The sequence below is a fragment of the Anguilla anguilla genome, chromosome 9 (genome assembly GCF_013347855.1).
Source record: "Anguilla anguilla isolate fAngAng1 chromosome 9, fAngAng1.pri, whole genome shotgun sequence".
In the NCBI taxonomy this organism is placed as follows: Eukaryota; Metazoa; Chordata; class Actinopteri; order Anguilliformes; family Anguillidae; genus Anguilla; species Anguilla anguilla.
Window position 1 is genome coordinate 12,543,647 of NC_049209.1, and position 25,237 is coordinate 12,568,883.

The 25,237-nt window shown below is 37.9% G+C and overlaps 1 protein-coding gene and 1 long non-coding RNA gene across 3 annotated transcripts in view; both read right to left on the reverse strand.

Annotated features, from left to right (window-relative positions):
* The window catches only part of LOC118235289, a 69,459-nt gene extending 58,043 nt beyond the window's left edge, over positions 1-11,416 (reverse strand). For both annotated transcript variants that reach the window (XR_004766826.1, XR_004766825.1), the window contains exon 1: positions 11,180-11,416. This is a non-coding gene — a long non-coding RNA (uncharacterized LOC118235289). The remainder of the gene's footprint in view (positions 1-11,179) is intronic.
* Positions 11,417-15,457: 4,041 nt separating this feature from the next.
* c9hxorf56 (chromosome 9 CXorf56 homolog) lies at positions 15,458-24,068 on the reverse strand. The gene is made up of 7 exons (XM_035431739.1): positions 23,806-24,068; positions 21,888-22,005; positions 20,831-20,872; positions 19,112-19,256; positions 17,320-17,409; positions 16,991-17,083; positions 15,458-15,804 (listed from the first exon to the last, which is right to left on the reverse strand). Exons 1-7 carry the CDS (start codon positions 23,927-23,929, stop codon positions 15,742-15,744), a joined length of 675 nt encoding a protein of 224 aa, XP_035287630.1. The 5' UTR covers positions 23,930-24,068; the 3' UTR covers positions 15,458-15,741.
* Positions 24,069-25,237: the final 1,169 nt, after the last annotated feature.

Consider the following 25,237-nt stretch of genomic DNA (forward strand, 5'->3'; position numbering starts at 1 on the left):
CCATTGCCCCCATATATTCATTCAAAAAAATTCACACAAAGATTGATTTGTTTCATGTCTATAGGACCATGTACCTCAAGGTTTAGTATAAGTAAAAGCGTATGTTGCCCACAAGCCCCACTGACTCAGAACAGACCACCTCACTTGTTTCAAGAACCAAGTCTTTAAAGCCCAAATCCACATTGTGCCCCATTGTTCAAAATGCAACATTTACATTCACTAAAAAGGTACATTTTGATGTTGAAAGCTTGTTTAAGAGCAAAAGTTTCTGTAGACCAGCACAACATAACTTCTCTCGAAGGAGATGGCTGCCCTTGAATCTTTCTCAAAAAATAATGAAATTGTAGTTTAAAAAGTTGACACCACTATGATTTTGCATAGGGGTATGTGTATTAACTAAGCCAATTGTTAGCTGGAAGAATTTTACCAATCTTTGTATGAACCGTTCACTCCATAAACTGTATATAGCACTAATCTGCCATATTAATTCCCTGATTACAGTAGTCCTTAGTTCTGGCTGAGTGTTTGTCTCAGAAGCCAGAGGTGTTACAGATTCCATGATTTTTGCCATTTTTGGCAGTTCATGACTTCCAGATTTTTAGAGCGTTCTGTGATTTTCCGGCAGTTCTGGGTGGTAACTGTCAACCATCAACCAACTGTCAACCCAATCTGCAGCGTGATGTGTAGCCTATATGCCTAAGTATTTTAACCACATTGTCAAATGCTGGGAAGAACAAACATACATGTGACATGTATACAGTGTCAACAGTGCAAATGGGTGGTTCTTCCTAAAATTTTGGTTCCTGAGGTTTTGAAGTCTGAAACAGGGGGACATCTAGGGGTGGCAAAAATGAAATACAAGGTCAGAACTAGGTTTTTTGGCCAGGTTGGAGTAATGACAGAAAATTGGGTGTAGAAAATGTGCCATGTTTAAACATACAGATCCAGAACCCTGTGAGCTGATATATCCCATTAAGGCAACATACCTTTTGTGAAGCTGGGAATTGATATTGGCGGCCCTCTCCCATTGACCCCCAGGGGGAATACGTATATTCTGGTTATAGCATTTTAGTAAATGGTGTGAGGCATTCCCTATCATAAATCAAGAAGCAGATACAGTTGCTTGGGTCATAGTACAACATTTTTTTTCGGAGGTATGGTGCAACACATTGCATTCATACTGACCAGGAACAGAACTTTGGTTCCACATTGTTTAAAAAGGTTTGCCAGTTGCCTGAGATCCAAGCTAGGGGGGCTATGCCCTCTCATCCTCAGTCAGATGGATTAGTGGAATGCCTGAACCATACACTCACTAATAATATTACAATAATATTAATATTAATATTACTAATAATTATGCTCTCCATGATTGTGAAAGCAAACCAAGGAAACTGGAACAAGCTTTTACCCTATGTACTCATGGTATACAGTAGTAGTACATAAGCAAGTATGAAATTCTCCCTTTATTGTGCACTTTTTGGTAAGCAGATAGTCATGCCCATATGAACACGCACTCTACTCTACTGTTGTCCCTTAGTGGAGTTACCAACACAGGGTGATTGCCGTGAGTGTACTTGGAGTGTATCCCAAACTAAAGACACTTCTAATCAGGTCAGTCTGTGCTGATTTTGGGTGGGAGTCAACTCAGACATTGGTTAGGGACATGCTTACCCCCCCTTTATGGAATGGAATTATGGAATTAATTCTGGCTAACAGACTTCTAGTCCTAGGCTGCATCTCAGTCAAATTATGAACACTTAAGCAATTTGAAATTTTGAGTTACAGTATCAGTATCAATACAGTTTGATATTTAATATTTGCAGTTTTCTGGTTTTGTCAATGACCTGGCCATATAGTCACGAGGCAGGGTATAATCTGAGGACTGTAATAATGTTTAATTACATATTCAGTCACTGGATTACAGCTATGTTGAAACAGAACATGTTATGTCCAACCAAGTTTGATATTTGAGGAAATATATTAAAGCAAAGATGGACCGGAGTATCTCTCCTTTTTCTATTCAGTTTTATTGAGACAGAACTTTCAGCAAAGGCCTCAATGACTATCCGAATGCACTTTAAGGAGATTACAAGTCGAGGCAGAATCTAAAAGCAAAGCAAGAGTGACAGGGGCAAGAAAAACAGAAAATAATGGATCTCAGCACGGGGTTGGAGTCAGTACTCAAAGTAAAGCAATGAAAGCAAAGACATATTCCCTTCTTACTGAAAGCTCTTTATCATGGCATGAAAACAGCTTTGGTTGGCTAACACATGCAATCACAAATTTCTCTAACTACACTATTGTAATTATGTGGTCAGTGCTGTTACCCCTGGAGTCAATTAAAATCATCACTAGTGTTATTAAGTCATTAACTTTATTGTGTTATACATTTTTTGTTATTTTTCATCATGGAGTAAAATTTTTAAGTTCACTGATTGCCAAATTAATGAAAGACTTACATTTATTTGTAAGTAAATGTTATAGAATCTAGTACTAAGAGACGGAGTCAAGTTTTCAAGCCTTTAACCCCTTAAGAGTGGGTTTATGTGTATTCACCTTCTGTGTGATTTGGAAATCCACAGTCGACACAACTCACAGAAAACTCAGTATCAGGACCTCCTTATCAGGGCAAGGGTCCAGCAAACAAAATCCATAGTTGTTTTCAGTCCCAAAAATGTGCTAACTCAGAGAAACATCGATAGAATGGTCATTGTTTTCTTGGAAATTCTAGAGAGGAATTACAGGAACTGCAGAAGGAGTTAATGCAATCTAATGAGTGAAAATTATCTTTACAGCCTTTCTTCATTCAATCACTGAATTACGTGACAAGGCTTCCAAGTACAGAATCATTGTACTTGTTAGTTTTAAATTATTATCTACAAAAATAAAAAATTTTAAAAATTAATTAATTAATTAATTAATTAATTTTAAAAAAACAATGTGGTACATTCAGTTAATTTAGCATGTCAGTCTGTTTATGTAAATTACTTTTTTATGTTTTACCATTTATTAATTTTCGTTGTGTAGCACTTTATGGGTCCTATCAAATAAATGTTGTTGTTGTTGTAGCAGCAGCAGCAGCAGCAGCCATTTGACATGTGATGGTTTTAAATTGCAGGTTGCTGCTGAACTTGTAATACCTCTCATTACCACAGAGTGGAGATAAGACTGCAGTGCACCAGATTTTGGATGCACAGGACATGATCTAAAAAGATAGCACCAAGCAGCAATTGCAAAGGTCCATGCACCTGTCCTAATTTATTTAAATATAATTTATTTATTTTGACGTCACTTTTGGGACCTAAATGGTGGAGCAGGGAATGCTAGTGTATTTTAAATGAAATTATGGATACATATACTTTGGATACAACTATTTTATTTTCCAATTTTAGATGAGAGACTATATAGTCATTGGTATTTCACAGTTTTCTAGTGAAATAGATTGCTCTCATCATAAATATGCAACATATTTTCTTTGATTTATTTCATCATATACTACCCAAACCCTGAACAGTAAAGACACTTTGCACATAAGACTTATCATATATATTCTACTTGCTATTAAGATGGATGAAAAACAATAGAAATATATTCACGTTTATTTCTTTAAAATGCAAGGAAATGTGCAAATAGGACCCAGTTGTGAAAAAAGTATTGACCTCAAAATAAAGAAATAACATTGCACTGACCCTTTCTATATCATTTCTTTCCAATAAAATGCATAACCATCTGAAATATGTGAATTTTCTAGAACTAAAATAATCAAAGTATCATGAATTCAACCAAATAATTCAAGGAAATGTGTTTGAAGTCACTGAATATTAAAAAATGTAATTAACTGAAAAAATACAGAAGGCTATATTACTACATTATTATATGCCACAATAGTGAAAAGGACTAACCCTTATGTTATGTGTGAATGCACCGTCAGGATTGCTACTTATTTTTGTTGACAATAAAGGAATCTATCAATCTATCTATCTATCTAGCTATCTATCTATGAAGTTGCAGTGCTAAAGTTGAAGTGCTAATCATTAAAAATATGATAATTAGACAATCAGCATCAATTTACTCTAGAGGTACAACAGGTTATCTAAATGACAGACTGATTGACAGATTAAACAAAGTTATGGCTAACTACTGTGCATACACAGTCACTCAATGATTAATTGAGTAATTTGTTTCTCATTGTGGGGAATGCTTGGCATAATGTAAGGCATATATGTAACATATTGCACTGGTATGCAATATATTACTTGTATATGCTGCCATTGTATTGCCCTGCAAATAATTCGGTATAATTACAATCACTCTATCATGATAATCAATCAGAAATCCCTTCTCTACATGGTCTGCTACATTGTGGAATTCAAGGTAGTCATCTTGATTAAGTTCCCCTTTCTTACGGCTGCCCCCCTCCTCACACATAAGAGTATTTTGCACCCATATTGGATTGAACAAATCTTCAAAGACTGCAATGCATTTAGAAGAGGCACACACTAGTGTTTTCTTGGCATACAGAAGCAGAGCCTTTTGTAACTGAAAAGCTAATGCTATTTGCAAAGGGACTCTTTGTGCGCTCTTGATCATTTTGAGAACACTCCGATTGTACGATTCCAATGTGAAGGCTGAGTGAGCCCATAATGGACTCCGGTCTCTTACACTTTGCACTAAATGAAGGCAGAGGTGGACGTTGTAAGACCTGTTCTGTATGCCAGAGATCCTCCATTTCAGTCACAAACATACCGAGTACATTTTCTGCTTCAGATATCTGCTATGAGGTGACACTTTCAGACAAGAGCAATGATAAGCCTTTCACAAATTGTGCCCAGTGTAATAGATAGAGGTCTGGAAAAATCCTTTTAAGTGTAGGTAGGCTGTAATGAAGATGCCAAACTGGCATAACAGCTAAAAGTTATTAGAAGTCAAAGTTGAGGGGGGAAAAAATCTTAACAAAAACAATCAGTTTCTAATCCCATGCAGTATTTAAATCCAAATAAGCAAGTATGTTTTACTTTATCTAAACCAATGTTGGCTTGTAATCAAAACATCTTCCCACAGTATTGCTCATAAGACATTTGAACAATTCAAGTACAGCAACAGAATATTGTAATTATTTTAAAACCTGTATTGCTGCTTAGAAGAATTCTCTCTCTCTACCACTCTTACTTTTTCTTTCTTGCTTTCTTTCTTTGTGGGGTTTACAGGGTGGAAGGAATGAGCTTGATTTATAGCCCATTTTGACCATGGTACTTTAACGGTGTAACCCCTAGTAACCTATCACTCAAGCTTTAATAAACAGCACTCTTTCCTGTTATCTTGTCCCAGGGTGGGAAGTGCAGGGTTCACATCAAGTGTATTTTGTCATTTATTACTTGGTTCTGTGTATTTTCAGAAAATCCCTATAAATAGATGCATTTTATTGACCATGTCACAGGCAAAGAATTAATCCATTTCAAGTGATAAGGCCACCAGTTCCATATCTATTCAGCATTCAGATTCCCATTGTGTACAATTCTTTTTCCACAAAGGCACAAAAGAATAAATGATAAGCCATTTCTTCTCACCGCATATGGGAGCCTGAAACTGATGAATATATTGTATGTTGCTCAAAGGGAAAATTAAAATTGTAATAAACATTTGGTAGGCACTTCAGTTCTGACACATGCAAAATTGCATTAGGTTTACTGAATACCATTTCTTATTTGTATATACAGTATGATTAATTGCTCTCTTGATAGATTTACAGTTGTCCTTACCTATGCAAATATAAAAATTTAATTTAAATGAAATACCTAAGAGCTACTGTATAAGTCATATAAGCATCATCATTATTATCTTTATCTTTCTTTCTTTCCATTTTATTACAGTTTAACTTGTTTGATGAGGCATAAAATGCAGAGGCAAAAAACTATTGCCAATCATTGCATTACATAATTTTTGTATTCATGTTTTACTGTTTGTTTCCATTATTGCATGCAGTTACTGAGTTGTATTTATACTTTAATTCTATGTACAATATGGTTTGGCTTGTCAGCTTGCCAACAATTTAATTTGGTAGACACCTGTACTATTCATGTTATTTTACTATACGTTTGTGCTTGCATGAATATGAAAGCAGTGATTAGTTTTACCATGCGTGTTTGCTGCTGCTATTAGTGTAGCATGCATAGTAGATTTAGCAGATTATGTAAATGTCAATGCAGAGGGATAAGTCAAGATGATACCCCTCACTCAGCCCCATGCGTATCCTTTCCATTTTCCATTTCCATAGGGAACCTGCTCTTAGTGAGATGACCCAGCGAGCCCAGTACCTGTCCAGTGAGAGAGTGCATGTGGAAAGACAGCGAGAAAAAGGCGTCCTCGGTCCCCTTCTCTTCTCCTTATACACCAGATCCCTTGGCCCTGTAATCTTTGCCCATGGCTTATCCTATCACTGTTATGCCGACGACACACAACTCTTTCTCTCCTTCTCCCCATCGGACACACAGGTCCCTGCCTGCATCTCCGCTTGCCTGAGGGACATCCAGAGCTGAAGCTCAACCCGGGAAAGACGGTGCTAATCTTTATTCCTGCTCTAACCTCTCCCCTCCTCGATTTTTCCATTTCCCTAGGGGACACCTTAGTGACATCATCACTCTGTGCCAAGAATCTCGGAGTGGTGATGGACAACAGGTTGTCCCTCTCAAAGAACATTGCAGCAGTGAGCCGGGCATGTAGATTTTTCCTGTATAACATCCGGAGAATCCGCCCCTTTCTCACCACCTACTCAACCCATCCCCTGGTCCAAGCAATGGTACTATCCTGCCTGGACTACTGCAACTCTCTTCTGGCTGGACTACCGGCATCTGCCATCAGACCCCTGCAACTCATTCAGAATGCTGCAGCTCATCTGGTCTTCAACCTCCCCAGACACTCCCACGTCACTCCCCTGCTCACTACCCTCCACTGGCTACCTGTTATAGCTCGCATCAAATTTAAAACATTGGTCCTAGAATACCAGGCAGTCAAGGGATCAGCCCCAGCATACCTCCACAAGATATTCAAACCCTACATGCCAGCCAGACCCCTCCGTTCTGCTACCTCAGGACGCCTGGTACCTCCCCCTCTTCGCACCTGCGCTTCCCGAACACGTCTCCTGTCTGTTCTGGCCCCACGGTGGTGGAATGACCTCCCCGTCGAGGTCAGAACAGCTGAGACACTGACCCACTTCAAGCGACGACTGAAGACTCACCTCTTCAGGCTGCACCTCTCCCCATCCCTCCCTACCTCCCTGTAATCTCTTAAATGATTGTAAGCTTAGGGTTGTAACTCAGTAGCTGTTTCGTAGGTGACTTAGTTAATGCACCTGTCTTAACTACTGCTTCTATTTTTGCATAGACTGCGTTGTTGCTGTTCTCGTTTGTGTTAGTGTTAATCAGTTTAACCTTCAGGGTCCAAGTTGAGCTATGCAGTTGTTCCCTGCACTTGGACCGGTACTTCTCTCTAGGGTTTTCGACATACTTGTTCCTGGTTATGGTTATACACTTTGCTGTACGTTGCTCTCGATAAGAGCGTCTGCCAAATGCATGTAATGTAATGTAATGAGAACTCTTCCCCTCTTACCCCATATGCAATAGGCAGTCAACGTCTATCAAGAAGGAGATTGAAGCAGTCCATGGCAAGCTGAGGGACCTAGTTAAGGCTAGATAGTCTCTGTTCTCTGTTCTTCACGTTATTGTTCCTTGGACTCACTGCTGTTCACCATACAGCTTCTATGCTTTTGAAAAAATGTTCTGTCATATGCAGGTAACAAAGACATTGGGATCAATCAATGCTACAAGTCCATTAGGCCAGGAATTATGAGCAACAAAGCTTTTTTCTTTTTTTTAACGAATGGCCAATTGGACAAATTGAGATAATGAATAAATTAAATTGGAAATGGGATAGATGTATTCACAATAATATGCCAACTTTCCATTTCCACAACTGAAAAGAACAATATCCCTCATGCAATTGAAGGGTTTCAAGTTACAGAGCATCAAACATATCTTGATTAAAATGTCTTCATTTGACAAAATAGCCACATGTGACAACACACATTGTTTACATTAGAATTAAAGGTACGTTCTGTTAAATGTCAGGTATGTCAGGTCTGCAGAAGTTAAAAATAAATCTTCTAATGTCAGTTAATGTCAGTTCAATTTGATTTCAGTTAAATTCAGTTTTATTTGCATAGCGCTTTTTACAGAGGACTGTCACAAAGATGCTTTACAAAGTAGTAAGGCAAGAAACAGAGAAAAAAGAGCAAACACCAGACCGGAGCCTCCAAATAGCAAGTACACCAGGTAAAAACTCCTAGTGGGGAGAAAACCCTCAAACAGAGCCGAGAAAAAACTCCCCAATCGAAAGAAAGCCCGACTATAGAGGGGAAGCCAACCTAGTGTAAAATAGCAGTAGAACTGCATACCATGGTCAGCTTGGTAAAAGAACACGACAAGGGGAGTCCAGAGTCTGTATACCTTATAGTCCACTTTCCTTGCCCCAAACTCCTGTTACGCAAACCACCGTACTCAAGGGCCACGAACTGCTGGTTTCACACCCTCCCATTTACCCACAAGTCAGGTGCGAGGACAGTCTGGCCAATCAGTAGCACTAATTATTCAGTTAATTAATTGGGAGAAAATAAAACCAGGGCCAGATTTGGATTTGAGGGTCAGATTTAAGTATCCATGCCCTAAACCATGGCTGCCAACCCTGTTCTTAGAGATCTACCATCCAGTAGATGTTTATTCAACCCTAATTTGGCACAGCTGACACTGCTAATTAGCATCAGAATGAGATTGGGTTAAAGTAAAAACTCACAGGCCAGTACATCTCCAGGAACAGGGTTGGGCAAAATCCCCTAGAGTAATGCTTTTAGGTTAACTGATTGTTAATGATTAGGATTTCTGGGAACTGTCTGCTTTTATGTGCTGTAGGAATAGAGTGGTAGCTCCTGGTACAATACACCCCCAATCATTATGCTACTCATGGATTAGGATCCTAATGTTCTGATGCTTAGTTTATGCCTTCAGGTTTGTCAGCATAGTGAATATATTTGAGCAGAATTCACTGCTGTAAAATATACATTAGTTTCATCCTACTATCTTTTTTAATGACCATCAATCAAGTAAACATTTGGAAGCTACTGTGTTTACACATGCATAAATAAGCTTTCAAATATTCATATGGGCCATGTTAAAACACTTTTAAATTCCCCAGAATTCCCTATATGCTGCATTTTAACATATTTAACAAATTGAAATGATTAGAGGGAACTGGATCAATCAATACTGTTATCAGTCATGGCTTCCTGCTATGGTGGTCTGGAACAAATCCAAAATTACATTACAGGACTGTGAAGAATCAGCTCATGATGACAGGATAATAAATTAATTCAGATTAATTCAGGGACAGGCCATCAACATGACCGAACAAAAATGTACAATTATTATTTCTACATTAATGCCTTTAATTATGTATTTAAAAATAACAATTGTGACAAAATACTTCCACTTTCTACATTAATTATTTTAAGCAGTTTTCATTTGCCTGTGCTTGACTGCAAGCTTGATTGATTGCTTGTGCTTGATCTTCCGGTTTGGTGGTAGAGTTGGTGAAAGAGTTTCTTGGAGGTATGGGAAATTTGTAGGACTGTATTGTGCTTACAGGTGTGTAACTGATATTAGTTTCAGTTTATAAAATCTATATTATAAGCAAGGTAAGATGGATTTGCTCCTGAGATTAAAATCTTTGGTGTCATTAGGAGGCGCAGAGAGAATTTTCCTATTTTTCCTCAGTTAGCTGGTTAGCTATTTTGGCCACTTTCTTGTTGACAGATTTTTTATTTTGCATACTTTATCTTGAAGCATTGAGGGAGAGCCCGTCATTTACAATACTGTGGTTTTTCGCCTTCTCAGGAGCAAAAATAACTGTCAAAGTTCATAGAGAACCAAGTGCTATCAAATAAAGTTATCTTTTCAAGAGAGGTGGTTTAAGGACTTTTGCTGGCTACATTATGATTCATTGCAAAAAGGGCTTTTGTGTTTCTATTCCATGAAGCAGAGAAAACTTTTTGCTGTAAAGGCAGACCTTGACTTCATCAGAACTGGATTCGAAAATTGGAAGAAAGCTCTTGAAAAGTTTGCATCACAAGCAAAAAGTCGTGCCCACTGCATCACAGTCTCTGTGAGTGAGCATGAATCTAGAGTTAGGCTAAAACAAGGAGAGACTAGGAGAGCACTGTCAAGGCAAAACAGTTAGTTCAGTTAAATAATTATCAGAGCAGGGGCAAGCCCTGTGAGGTCATGAAAATGGAAACTTTTATCAGCATTAAAAGCATTTAAGACACAGCAGATGACCCTTCATTTGAAAAATGGTTGCAAAAGCCCAAAAAAGATTACTTGAGCCCTCAAATACAGAATGAGGTCATTTCTTTAATGAGCAACACAATAGTTTGTGAAATAGCAAATACCATTAGGTCTCTACCAGTTCTTTAGTGTTCTTCAGTCACGGATGCAACACGGGATATTTCAGCAAAAGAACAGGACTCCATATGCCTATGTTTTGTGGAATATGGCCTGATACCACATGAAGAACTCACTGGGTTGTACAGTATTTCAGAAGCAACAGGAAAAGGCCCCGCTGGAGTTGCCAAAGATGTGCTCTTAAGACATTTAAATTTACAAATCCCTGGTTTACTAGGCCTATGATGGGGTAGCAAATATGTCTGGGAAGCATTCTGGTTCACAGACTCTAAGAAAGGAAGAGCAGCCACAAGCCCACTATGTACACTGTGGAGCCCACTGTACAAACTTACTCACACAGAAAGCTTGCTTAACCTCTCTTTCGATCCAAGACACTATGCATATACATTGGGGTAAGCTCCATAATATTACTTGTGTTATACCAAAGTGAAATATCCCTTTAAATGCCTGAACTCATCTTCACAGAAGAGAACAGAAACAGGCACTGGCATGATGGGTGCTGTTGATGCTGTCAGGCCCTCATTCAAAGTCATGAGAAATAATGGCAGTTTTTAAATACTGTTTGAAAAAGCAAAAACAATGACCCACTGCCCTTAGACAGTGACCCAATTTAAGTACCACAGAGCAGACCACCGCCAAAATGCTTCACTGGAGGAGCATAAACATATCACCTGAAGTTTGCTGAGGGCACTGTTGGTATCCAGTTTTTGGAGCGGTTTGATCAGGATGGACTGCTGACCCTACAAAAATGAGAAAACACACTTCTTAGTGAAGAGATTGATGCCACAGTCAGAAAAATACCTAGAGCTTCTTTCCAATTGAACTACTCATTTAGTAACGGTTCAGAAACTGCAGAGATCATTCAAAGATTGTCAGAAGAGGTTAGTGGATTATTTGAGCAGCTGCAAACCCTGGTCAGATTGCTTATGGTAGTACTCCATTTCCTCCTGTGAGGGCAAGAGGACTTTTAGTTCCCTCAAGACTCCACACTACGACTCAAAACAGACTTAATCATATCACTGTCTGTCATATTCACCAGGATAAACTGGGTTTTTAGACAGGAAATTTGTTAACTATTTGTGGCTGTGCAAGAGAAAAAAAATATTTATGTGAAGGGCAAGAGAAGTAGAGGAGTAGGCAGGTGAAATTTAAGTAGTTTGTGTAGTGTAATAGTTATTTGTGACCAAATATTTTTCCTTATTATATAGGTAAAGACTAAAAGCAATAAAAAATACAATTGTGCAGTGTACTGAAACTTAAAAATTCAAATTGAGAGGCTCATATTTATTTTAAAATGTGATCAGACAAGTCTGTCAACAACAAAGCTAAAATTTGCCAGCAGTACATATTGCATTTACCCTTCCATGAAGGATCAGTTAAGGGGCCGTTCAGGCAGCCGCCAGAGCTATATTTAGACAACCAAATCAAAACGATTCTACAGACCACCAAATCAGAATAATACGATTCTACAGACCACAGAGCTGACGGCAAGCTCTACAGGCCACTGAGCTAACGCCAAGTAGAAAGGTTTTTAGACCTGATTTAAAAGAGCAGACCTCAAGTCTTCTGGACGTTTGTTCCAGATATATGGCACATAGAAACTAAAAGCACCCTAGGAACAGTAAGCACACCACTCCCTGAATATCTAAGAGGTCTAGAGGGTTCGTAACATAGAAGAAGATCAGAGATATACAGTAGTTTGGACCCAGAACCATTAGTGCTTTACAATTCTTTGTCACACAGGGAGCCAGTGCAGAGATATAAGCAGAACAGCAGTATTCTGGATGAGCTGTTGCTGCCTGATAGCATTTCTAGATAGACCATTAAAGACACCATTGCAGTCGTCGAGCCTACTAAAAATAAATACATTGATTCGTTTTTCTTAGTCTTGTTTTAACATGAAGTCTTTAATTCTTGCTATGTTTTAAAGGTGATAGTAAGCTGATTGAGTAATTGCCTTTATGTGGCTATTAAAATGTAGGTCCATAACTAAACCAAAATTTCTGACTTGATTCGTATTCTACAGTGAAAGGGATCTGAGTTGCGGACTGACTTTTAGTCTTTCCTGTTTAGCACCATAAACAATAAATTCAGTTTTGTCTTTATTTAACTGGACGAAATTCTGGTGCATCCAAATGTTGATTTGCTCAGTGCAGTTGTTCAGAGAATCTATGGGACTATAGTCACTTGTTGACACAGCTATGTAGATCTGCGTGTTGTCTGCATAAGCATGCTAGGCGATTCTGTTGTTTTGCACAATTTGTGCTAGAGGTAGCATGCTAAGGTTAAACAGGGGCTGCCCAAAAATTGACCTTTGAGGGACCCCGCGTCATCATTGTTTGTTCTGATGTGTAGTAAGCAATAAACACAAAGTAGTTTCTATCTTTCAAGTACGATTTAAACCAATTTAGGACTGTGCCAGAAAGCCCAACCCATTTTTTCAGTCTGTCTAGCAATATGCTATGGGTGACTGTATCAAACGTGGCACTAAGATCCAATAAAACTAGAACTGAGATTTTTCCATGGTCAGTATTTAGACTAATGTCATTTAAAACCTTAACGAAAGCAGTCCCAGTGTTGTGGTGGACTTGAAATCAATACAGGAAAACATCAAAAGTATAACTTGAGGTCAAGAAAGTATTGAGTTACTTAAATATACTCAGGTCACCTTCAGTAAGCCACATTATAGCTAAATCAGTTATTGCAAACCTTTCTACAGAAGATGTAGTGTGTGCATGAGTGATACTCGGCCACATGAAAACTGATATGATGGGTTGCAACTTGCGAAGACTCCAGAGCAGTTAACAGAAGCATCTCCTCTTCTGCTGCATTTATGCACACACACAAACACTTGATAATCAGTGCTGTAATCTAACATTAGTTAGGCATCATGAAAGCCATAGATTCACACCATATGGTCAGACCGATACCCAGCAGTGGGGTTGCTCCATGAATGTGGTAGGGAGATAATTGGGCATTGCAAGTTCAGGGAGGGAATTAGACATACGCAGCCCCGTGTTGGGCACCAAATTATTACTACCTTATTTAAAGAAACTAGCAAGCTCACAGTAAAAATTCTTGTTAAGTAAGCTATTGGAATTGTTGTCTCATTTAAGCCAATCAGCATCTGGAGACTGAAGTACAGGGTGTGTCAAAAGCAGTTTCTATTGGTCAATAATTCGGTGTTACACACATGCTATCCAATCCAAAGCACCCTCCAGAAAAGTAGGCGTATCAAAAAAAAAATTTTGTACATATAAATCTCAGAACCTGTGCACTCATGTTTTAACTAGGCTAATAATGGAAACAGGTCCATGGCGCAGTTAAGTAACCAAAACATGTGCATACTGTTATACTAACTGCCTTAATTACACACAGTAAACACAGTACTAATATAGGATGTAGTAAGTCAGTCTCTGTCTCATTTCATTTCCAGCTGTCACTTGTATCATTTCCTCATACCTTACAATATTGTCAGGGGTCACTTGATTTGTTTTCATGTTTTGAATTCACAACACAAAATGTATGTCTCCTACATGCCACTAGTTTTTATTTTTCAGATAAAACATAAGTTCTCTAAAATATTAGGTTTTAAAAATATTCATCTCAGTACAGTGCACTTATACACGTATATATGTATATGGTTTATATATATATGGCCTTGTGCTGGTTGAGGGGAGTTCCCCCACTTATCACTGTGAAGCACTGCGAGCGTTAGAAAAGCACTAAATTAATGCAAGGAATTAAACATTCAAAATCATAAAAAGTTTGGTGAGTTTAGGAACCACACAAATGGACTCACCAAACTGCGTTAGGGCAGAAATTAAAGTTAAAAGTTTTGGACACAAGTTCATTGAATCCATTTCTTCTTTGAATCCGGCAGCTCAGATTTCTGTGATTTATTTCTCTTGCAATGTAAACGTATTCTCTTTCCAGTTGCCTATCCGACATAGAACTTATTTTTGCCTGAGAAACCAATTGAGCAAATATTATAGTTCACTTGTTTATGTTTGCTAAATTTTGGCAGTGTTCCAAATGAAGCAAGTTCCCAGTGTAGGGTTAGGGTGTTTAAGATTTCTGCATTCATTGCATTCTCACTGAAGCCCGTTCAAAGGCCTATCTAACAGTAAAATCCTTCATATTTTCCCACGCTGTAAAACATTGTAAAACTAAACAACCTTTCCACTGTTAATGCAACACATAAAAGGGAGATATTGTCAAGACATTTTCCCATTGACACACAGAAATGTACATGTTACTCGTGTTTTTGCTTATTTTCAATTTAAGTAGAACAAAATGCATTTGAGACTAAATTTGTGGTTACTTTGGACAGGTCCCATGTGCTATTGCCCATGTTTCTAAGCCATGACTCTTAAGAATTAAATCAAATAAATGGGATTGGCTGAGAGATTGATACAATATCTATGTTTTGTTACAGTTCCAACAGAATATTTTAACATGGAATATTTCTCCATACTAGACAATATATTCCAACAATCAGTTGATAAATCACATTGTTTGAATTTGCTCTCTCACACTAGTAATATAAATTTCTAAAATTGTACTTATTTTATAGCTTTACCCAGTGAGATACATATTGAGTCCCCCCCCCCCCCCCCCCCTTTTTACTCTTTGCATACTGTTTATCTTTTGATTTGATGTTTATTGCATTTATTGCTTATTGTCTCACCCTAACAGTAATTTTAAACTACTGCATATTTAATGTAAGAGTTAACATAAGTGTGGTACTGCAAGCCTGTGTTAATAAGTCAAAATGTTCAAGCTAACATCCCAGTTCCTTGTTTTCCATTTCAATCATTACCAATTACCTTTCTCTATAATAATAAAGTACATGTAGTGCCATGTACCAATTCTGAGTAGCTTTTATGCATGCACTGAATGTTAGTACACAGTATCCTTGTGTATGTTCAAAATACATTATCACATGAGACTTTGTCACAACGTATTTATTAGTTCAATCTGAAATAAAATTAAGTAATACAAAAAACAAAGATAGAGAGTGGATCTAAATCTGTCATTAAATTCTACACAGTTCTGTACAAGTCCTTTGTTCTGGGAGCACTACTTGGGAGTGTGTGCACAAATCAACAGTAGCTGTGAAGCTGTAGTCCCTCAAATGTTTGCACAGAAAGCCATTCAATTCAATTCAAGGGAAATTTTCTCGGAATGATGTTTTCTCTTTAAAGCTCCTGCACCAGGCCTCCATGGCCGTTTATTTAAACTGATTGTCGATTAGTGTTCCTTTCATTTTTGCCTTCTTTGCCTCCAGTTCGGCCTGTTGACAAGGATAAAAATAAAAACAACGATCAGAATTGCTTTCCTCTGCTTAGTAAATTGTATATATACTTGAAACTACGGCAAGTATGTATTCAAAAAAATAAAAAAAGGAACAACAACTGAGAAACAAAATTCAGAGGTTGTTTTTACTTTTCATGAAGGATTTTCCATTAAGCAAACCAAAGCAACAGTATATGCAATGAAAAGTCAGATGAAAAGATGAAGTCTTAAGACGTTTTTTGTTTGTGGGCTATTTAGCCTGAGAAAAGTAAAGTGAATAAAGTTAAAACTAAAAAAAAAAAATTAATTAAAAAAAAAAAAAAAAAAAAAAGTATTTACATGCACTCATCCAGCTCTTCCTGAAGCAGAGCGAGATAAACTGTATGATGCAAGAGAAGGGTGTATAGATGGCCTTGCTATCTTGATTACTGCAAAGAGCTTTGTGTAGAAACTCAAAACGTTCTATGGTTTTGAAAGACTCATGGGATCGGCAAAGCAGTGTAATGCTAGCGGCACGCTTATCTAAAGTAGGCTGACACATTCAAAAGCCCCCTGCATTCTGGAAGAGTGTGCTTCCTCCAGTGAGTGGAAAATGTAATGCAAAAATAAGGAATGAGTGCCACGCCACCCAAATGAAGTGAACGTGGCCATCAGGGCAAAACCCACGTGTTAATGAAAAGCAAGTTCTCAAACCCACCATTGCCAAACACCTTACATGAATATGGAGATATTTAATTTTCTCTAATCACAAAGTACAACTATTTATAATGCTGTTGTCTGACATTTTCAACTAGGCAAAGAGGTAAAGACTGCCAGCGAATTAAGATTATGATTATGATGAATGCGATCATTCGGAATGGGAAAGATCACACTGTCAATTCAAAGGATGATGTGAATTTGAAAAACCACACTGTAACTGAGAAATCACATTATGATTGTGGGACATCGTGCAGTGAGTGTGTGAACATGGAGATCATCTGTGATTGTGTACACATGGAGATCATGTTGTGAATGTTAGCACATAAGAGATCATATCACGAATGTATTTACGTGCAGACCAGGTTGTGAATGTGTGCACGCGAAGACCATGTTGTGAATGTGTGCACGTGGAGATCATTTTGTAACTGCGTGCATGTGGACAGCATGGCGACCATGTTATGAACGTGTTCACATGGAAACCTCACCAGCTCTTGCAGTCTTTTCTTGCTCATCCCCTTCCTTTCAAGCTGCTTCTCAATGACTTTCGCATTCTGGGCATATGAGTCAGCAACCTCTCTCTGTGGGAATAACAACACAGACTCAATTTATAAACTATTTCACTAACGTGGGGTTTTACACCCAACCTTTCTGTGTATACCATCAATTTCATAACAACAGATCCCATAATGTAAAACATTTTTACACCTTTTTCTACAAAACAAGCCATTTGTAGCAACAGCTATTTACCAGAAAATTTAAAAAAGCAAAACAAAATGGACGGTAAGAGAAGTGAATCATGGTAGTAATAACATACCGCCTCAATCTCCTCTTCTTCCTCGTCGATGGTGGAGACGGTGACAGAACTGAATTTCCCCATGTCTTTGGTTCTCTTTGTCATCATCACCTAGAGGGGATTAAATCAGTTTGCAGTTAGAATAGGCAAGTTGTTCCATAAATATGTAACATCATGCACTTTGAAGCCAGAAAAAGAACAACATTCAAATAAGGGAAAGCAGTCATATATCAGTTTTTTTTTAATCAAGCTCATTCCTTTTGTAACTCAGCTTCACTTTTGTTTTTTTTTTATCACTGCATTTTGCCTTTATAGTCCTTCCCTACTGATATCTGATGCATAGAACACCTTTACGCCCTGACCGTGCATTCAATACAAGAACTTGAACTTCAGAAATGTCCAGGCTTGATGCTTCCACAAGTCACCATTTCTATGACTTAAATGCCCAGGGTAGCATCACTCCATCAGGGTCAAGTATTCATGACTGTTGAGGGGAAGGTTAACTTTAGCTAGTGTTTTTTTTTTTTTTTTTTTTAAAAGATGGAGATACAAGAGTTTTCTTCTTTGTTTTGTGGTGGTTCCGTGGTTGTGCTGTTCTGTCTTAGTTTACCTCCTTTTTTGGTCCTTTTCATTTGTTCTCAAGTAAGGTCAAGTTGACTGGTTTCTCCGTCAATGTTCAATTAATTCACTGTAAGTAGTGAGCCTACATTACTTTATTCTCCTAGTTGGCATATCTTGTTCTTCGCTATAAGCAATAAACATATTCAATCCTGAATCTGAATCAGGATTTCAGTTTTGACTTTACTTATACATACTGATTCAACCAATTTAGAGTTCAATTAAACCATAAAAAATTTGGATTATTATTTTTATAATAATTAATAAATGTGTGTAACAGAATGTATGCATTCAGGAGTCTTCTTGTGCTTTCTCCATTGGGTAAACTTTCAGGAGTGATTTATCAAAAGGGGCAATTAACAGCTGCCAAACCCTAAGCTAAATCCTACTTGCCACACAGATCATTCGGATTAGAAAGTTTTCAGGCTACTTGTATGAAAACCTGTAGCAGGTGCGGCCATGTGGCAAAAGTGTGAGGTCGCCATATCCTCCACCAGACCACGAAACGTCATGCCTTCATGGGCCACCTAGCTGTCTGTAGACCGCTCCCGAATGACGCATCGCCTGAGTCATATAAAACATTTGCACAGAAACCCTGTAGAATAAACATTTAGCCGACGGTATGACACCCCGTTATCAGAAGGGCAGTCAATTTCCAGCCTTGTGTAAATGTTAGCAGAGCCGCTTTTTTTCATTCAAAAAGGCAATCTTATGGTCCGTTGATGAGCGCGCATTTTGACGTGACGGAAATATATTTAATGCACCGCCGCTTTATTGCACCTGAAAAATAAACCGCACACATCCGCTCAAATGAATGAATGCGACCAAGGGCCAAGGGCCGCATCCACCTGCGAGAGGCACAACATTCCACCTCAATAGTTTGTGACTGTACCACCTGGGTTTCCCATCTCTGCATGCAGTCCATCATATTTCCAACTACGCGGTGGCTGACCTATCGCTTCAACAATTTTTTTTGTTTTTGGATTAAAGACGGTGTGTGTGTTTCTCTTGTCTTTGTTCTACTTTTATTTAACCAAGACAGGCGCATAGGGTAGAGGGTGTTAGAAGACAAACATAGATTTGCAAATGGATTTATTACAAAAAAAGTGAAGTATCAGTAAAATATATAGAAAATTTTGACATCCTTGCTAGAGCAACGCACATAAAACTCCAAGGAAAAGGGAGAGGGACGTACCCTGACTTTTTTGGGAGCCTCTTGCTTTTGGCTGTACACACTGGTGTTCCCAAATCCCTGGCCAAACTTCACCACTGCACCGTCCACAATGAACGTAACTGGGGTGTTTTTCAGCTGGTGCTGGTAGAAGAGAAGTAGGCCACACCTGCAGGTACAAACATGAAAATGCCATTATCAATATGTTTCCTGGAAGGTACTGTAGGGCATGCATCTACTTGAATGTCAGCATGAAAGAAAGAGATTATGAAGATGTCTGTCAAAAAAAAAAAAAGCCCAACAATGCCAGTATTCCAACTAAAATGTCAAATTCAAAAGAGACGCATTGCGTTAAGTAGCCAAATTACTCTTGTTGCAATTTGAAGCATGAGTAACTGGACTACTTTAAGTATTTCTTACCTATACCAATATACCGTATGACAGGATCAGCCAGATGTATATTAGGTTATAATAGTCTTTTTTCCCCAAGTATGTTTGCCACTTAAAGCACGTCACATTCGGACGGCAGCTCAACAAGCACCAAGATTTAATTTTAGATGGCTGCACATGCATTCATCCTCTGATGGTGCATAGAGATAATGTGAAATATAGGCTAGTTGAAATAGTTTGTTTTCTCATGTGTTGCCTGTCGTAATAATAATAAAAATAAAAATCAATACACTCAATCAATGGTGCTCACTTAAAAAATAAACTATAGCCAACATTTTTCAAAGGGACATACAAAGACAATAATAGCATAATATGAAGTGAGCTCCATGATGTTCGTGACAAAGACATTTTTTCACTTGATTTGGGTCTGTACACCAATATTTTAGATTTGTAATCAAAAACAATTCACATGTGGTTGAAGTGCACATTCTTAGTTTTCAGGTATTTTTATACACTTTGGCTTCACCATGTAGAAATTACAGAGCTTTGTATAGCGATAGATCTGGAATAGATCCACCCACTAGGTAGCTAGACTAGACTAGCTGGATGATTATGACTCGCTAGCTTGATGAATATGGAAGCCTACAGTAGATGTTTTTCTCAGCTACTCCTCTCTGTTAAATGGACATTTCCAAAATTACCTCTGCTTTTTGCCATCAGTCACACAGATTATTTCTTTGACAGTTGAAAGAAATCAAAAATTGTATGCCTCTTCTTGCTCATACTTAGTCTATATACATTGGCGTGCTTCAGCCGCCAGACATCTGCCACAACAAAATTGTAAAAGCTGCAAAACAGTTGTCCAGTCACCTAAAGCATCTGTCCATCACACTAAACCACTGGTTTGGCAAGTTTGACATCCATTGCCAAGCTGACTCTGCTTCACACCACAATGCACTCTTCTGCATATCTAAAATGGGCATTTATTTAAATGAAATTTTCACACCGATTTAAATTCCATCTTCAAACTTTTCCTAAGGCGACTCGAAGTTGCATTTAGGTGGCCCTCCCAAGATTTTACAGTGCAGGGAAAACCCTGCCACAAGGAAAAGCAGAGAGGGCCACGAACCAAGATGGGGTCACAGCCACACGGGGGCTGAGTACACAGGTTGACAGTTGGACACCCTATGGACAATGCCAAGAGGCCAACTAAGATATTTTCAGAACCGTCAGGATGAATTACCATGATAGACATGCAAGGTCATGGGAACAAATAAATTTATATCTATTAAATAGGCTAGGCCTACATAGACATATGCATAAAAATTGAAAGGAAGACAAAACGTTACTTACTTTCCACATTTCTTTCGAAACTGCCTCTCAATTCCTTCTGGTCTGCATGTAGAAAAAGAAAAACTCTCAAAAATCTATACATAAACATAAAATTGTATACAGTATATAGTAGTGATGGGTACAAGTAATGGATTGATCGATTACTCACAGGATGTGTGCCCAAGTGATCGTATTCATTTTCTCATAAAAGCAACGCATGTACAACTATGTGTTGGAACTTGGCTCCATTTATTAATTTATCCTGCAGTAGTCTTTGTTTTAAAAAAAGCATTAAATAGAGAATATTTAATCAAATAAGAACAGATTAAAGAAAATATATTGTTGCAGATCTACCAAACAACTTTTTTGTTGGTGAGCCGTTGTATAAGCACAATAATGTCTGAATAACGTTGAATGCCCTGCATTGAGGGAATGCACTGACCATTTCTGTCCATTTTTATGAAAATATGCTATTCCATTGCAAAGCAAACATTACTTAAGCATCCCAGCAAATACCCCATACTCAATAGGCTACCACTTAGCAAGAAATTCCGCTTTATAGTACCTCAACCAGATTGCCAAATATAAAAAACTTAGTTTGGTTTTGAGTTAAAATGGATTCACAGCATGTTTTTTTTTTATCACGAATAGCTAGCTGGCCAACCACTGAATTATATTCAAAATAGAGGGTAAACTATAAATGTAGCCAAGCTATAACTAGACTAGCTGCTCTCTATACAGTCATTCATGGACATGAAGCTGACACTGGCGACAGTGTAGCACAGTGGGTAAGGAACTGGGTTCCTGGGTAGGACATTGCAGTTGTACACTTCAGCAATGTCCTTAACCTGCATTGCTTCATTATATACAGTATATAGTATACGGAGAAATAATACACACACACACCCAAGCCAACTGAGTATTCAGCTCACACTGTATAGGATTTGTGGGCCCGCAACATTTGTGAGTAAAAAATAAAATTATATCAATGACTGTGTTTACTGGCACAACACACTAACCATTGAGAATAGATTATTCCCGATACAACTGACTGAGTGCTGATTTAAATGGCATCTACCTTTTGAGATAAACGTTTTCATCCTCTTCCACATTACAGAATTTGTGAGCATGCTTGGCTGCATCAATTACTCTTGATCTGTCTCGTGGTCTCATGGGAAGTTTTTCCAGTTGGCAGTCTGGAATACAAGGAAATTTCAGTTGTAACAGGAAAAAAGACATTTAGATAACTGTGTGAACAGCTGTCAATCAAGAACTAGCCTACTTTATCAAAATTTCCAAGAAGAGGTAGTAACTGATCACACATCCATTTTCACCTTGTCTTTTTATGACCGATTCATTCTCGCAAATCTACATTGTATTCTATGTCGGTTTAAGAGCATTTACAAATATTTACAGGCTTATTTCAAGCTCAAATCAGAGATGATGCAAAAATACAACAACTTATTTTGAAGGCCAATAATAAGCTTTAGAATTTTAGAAATAAGCTTTAGAAACTTATCAAATAAGCAAATAAGCACGTTTTGAGATGACCGATCACTGACTTAGACGCTATTTAAAAGTGCATCACCCCAGCGCAACTCTAATACACTTTAACTGAATACGTTATTATTTTAACGTGATTTCTTCTAGTTACACATGTTTACTAGTGGCTTAAATTTTATCTGAAACTTGAATGAAAAGCCATGAAACATCTCCAGCAAAAATGAAGTCGTTTGGTTTCTCCTAGAGTCTGTGACTAGTTACATCTTTGTTTGTTGAAATAACAGTTTACCTGCCAGTAGTTTTCGCTGCATTTAATAATTCTTGAAACTGAACAGAATATTTCTGGCGATTTCTTCTAGTTCCATGTGCTTATTTGTGGTTACCAATGGCTCTGGCATAAACTAAAACTACAGGATGTGAATATATATCTATTTATATATTTTTTTCCAGATTCATTAATTCCTCGATAAGGAAGTCCCAGCCCAGCTCAGAATCACACTACATTAATCGCCATCACAACTGAGCATCTAGTGATTATTGTGAGGTAGCCTAAGTGATTCTTGAATCAAGCTCCTTACAGACCACAATGAACAAGAAAGTTGATCCCAAAATCAGCGGTCGCATTAATGTTGTTTTTTTTTACACTGCCAAAACATTATTTGTCTTATTTCATTATGTGTCTTTTACAAATGTCACAATACAATTATGAACAACATACATTTATATTATTATTGTGAGATGGTATAGTATTACAACAACAAAAAATGATTTTGAAATGTCCTGTTTCCTAAAGACTCAGTAGGCTCGCTCGACCACTGAAATTAGTTTATATTTGCTCTCTCCCATGCATGTAGCAGTAGTAGCCTATGTGCAGTACACGAAGAATTTTAACCCCTTCGTTATAAAATAAACAAATAATAGGCATGAAGTATGCCTGATATATGGTCATTCAAAACATAATGACAGCAAAAGTTATACTTTTAAACATATCAACTCTTAATGTGTACTCACGGCAAGAGTCATTCCACAGTAACATTGTGGTGTAATTCTGTAATACTTAAAAAACAAGTTTATCAAATAGGCCTAAACTTCGAACCCGCATAAGATAAGCTTTGAGACAAGACATATGCGGCCAGCAAACGCTAACTAAATAACACGCTAGCTAATTATACTGAATATAGATCATTAGTGATACATCATAAATTTAGTCGGAAGACGGAATCATATTTTGTGGGCTTCAACTGGATAACTTTGTAAACCAGAGTTCTGGAAACAGTAGCTCGCATTAGCATTTTTAGCTAACGCTAAGACTAGTCCTGTGCAAAGACAAATATTAAAACGTCAGCGAGAAACATTTCACGATTAATGTACCATATCAGTCGAGCAAATTATGTGGAAAACAACAACTACCGTGCTAGCTACTAATGGCATTTAGCTAGCGTGTAAATGAAAGATAATAGTTATCGATATCGATAGCTCGTTGCCAAACTCACCTAACACGAGCACCATTTGGCCACAAAGACAGTAATATACATGAAGGGGCTTCTCTCCGTCATCGTATTCCTCCCGATCTCGAGTGTCCGAGCAAACAACACTTCGTGACACTACCTTCGGCATTTTCTCTCAAAAAATGAAATAAACGAAAGCAGTATTTTAAAAACCCGTCTACGTTTAGCTAACTGCTCTAGCCTGAGCCAAACATTCCCCTTTGTCGAGGTATGATGACGCCACATGTATTCTCAGTCCGATAGAAATAACGTCATAAGCAATGACAGAGGCCCCGGTCAACGCAACGGGAAGGTTGTTTTCTACAGTACAAACCTCGATAGTACCCTGGAAAAATGCAATGCTATCAAAAGAAAATCTGTTGAAATCTTTTGCCCCTAAGCATTCAATTTCAATTTTTCAATGTATGGAAAATGTGACAAAGTCTGTTTTTTTTGTTTGTTTTTTTTTTCAACTTTAATTTTTTTTTTTTTTTGATGACGCTTTTGTTCCCTATTTGAAGATGCTATTCAATACTGTTGAAATATATGCTATACTTATTGAAAATGTCATTCATGAAGTTTAAATAAAGTTGATGCTACAAACAGGCAGCCTAGTTGTTTACCAAGGGGGCTGTAGTAGTCTGCACAAACCATATACACATTTTAAAATTTGAATAAAATATGTGTATGAAAGTAATACAGAACACTTGTCTTTTTGGGTAATATTCTGAAATGTCCACACAAATGCAGCTATTGTGCTGTTGATAACGCTTTAGACATACACAATGCTGCTTTAAAACGTAAGCATGAAGCAGAGAGGTCACATGGTTTATGCTTTCATTTTAAAGAAGCATTGTGTATGTCAAAAGCGTTATCAACAGCACAATCCTATGACAGAGAGCAGTTGATAGGTCTCCTGAAAACAACATAGTTTGTTGCAAAGAACGAGTTGGAAAATGAAAATTTTATGGAGACTGTTAAGTTTTTGAAGATAATGCAATGCCCCTCAGTTCAAAATCTATAGTGTTCACCCTTAAGGCACTATAACGCAGGGGTAGTTGAGATGCAGGTGGCCATCACGAGTACATTAATGGAAGACATGCAAAAGTTAAAGACAGAAAGTCCTGAGAGAGGGTTAATTCTGGATGAGTCAACAAATATCGCTAATAGCAAACGTCTCATCATGTATTTGAGGTACATAGAAAATAACACTGCAAAGACAGTTCTACAGAAACTCTGAGGTAGTGGATGGCGAGACAGCAACAATTTTTCAAGATGTCAACGAGCCCTTTTTGATCTAGGCAGAAGCGAGAAAGCTCGTTGCCTTATGCACCGATATAGTTTCAATGATTACTGGGTGTCAGCAGGGGGTTGTACAAAAGCAGAGATAAAAGCACAATCCCAGCTTATAAGAGTGTACTGTACAGCACACAGGCTT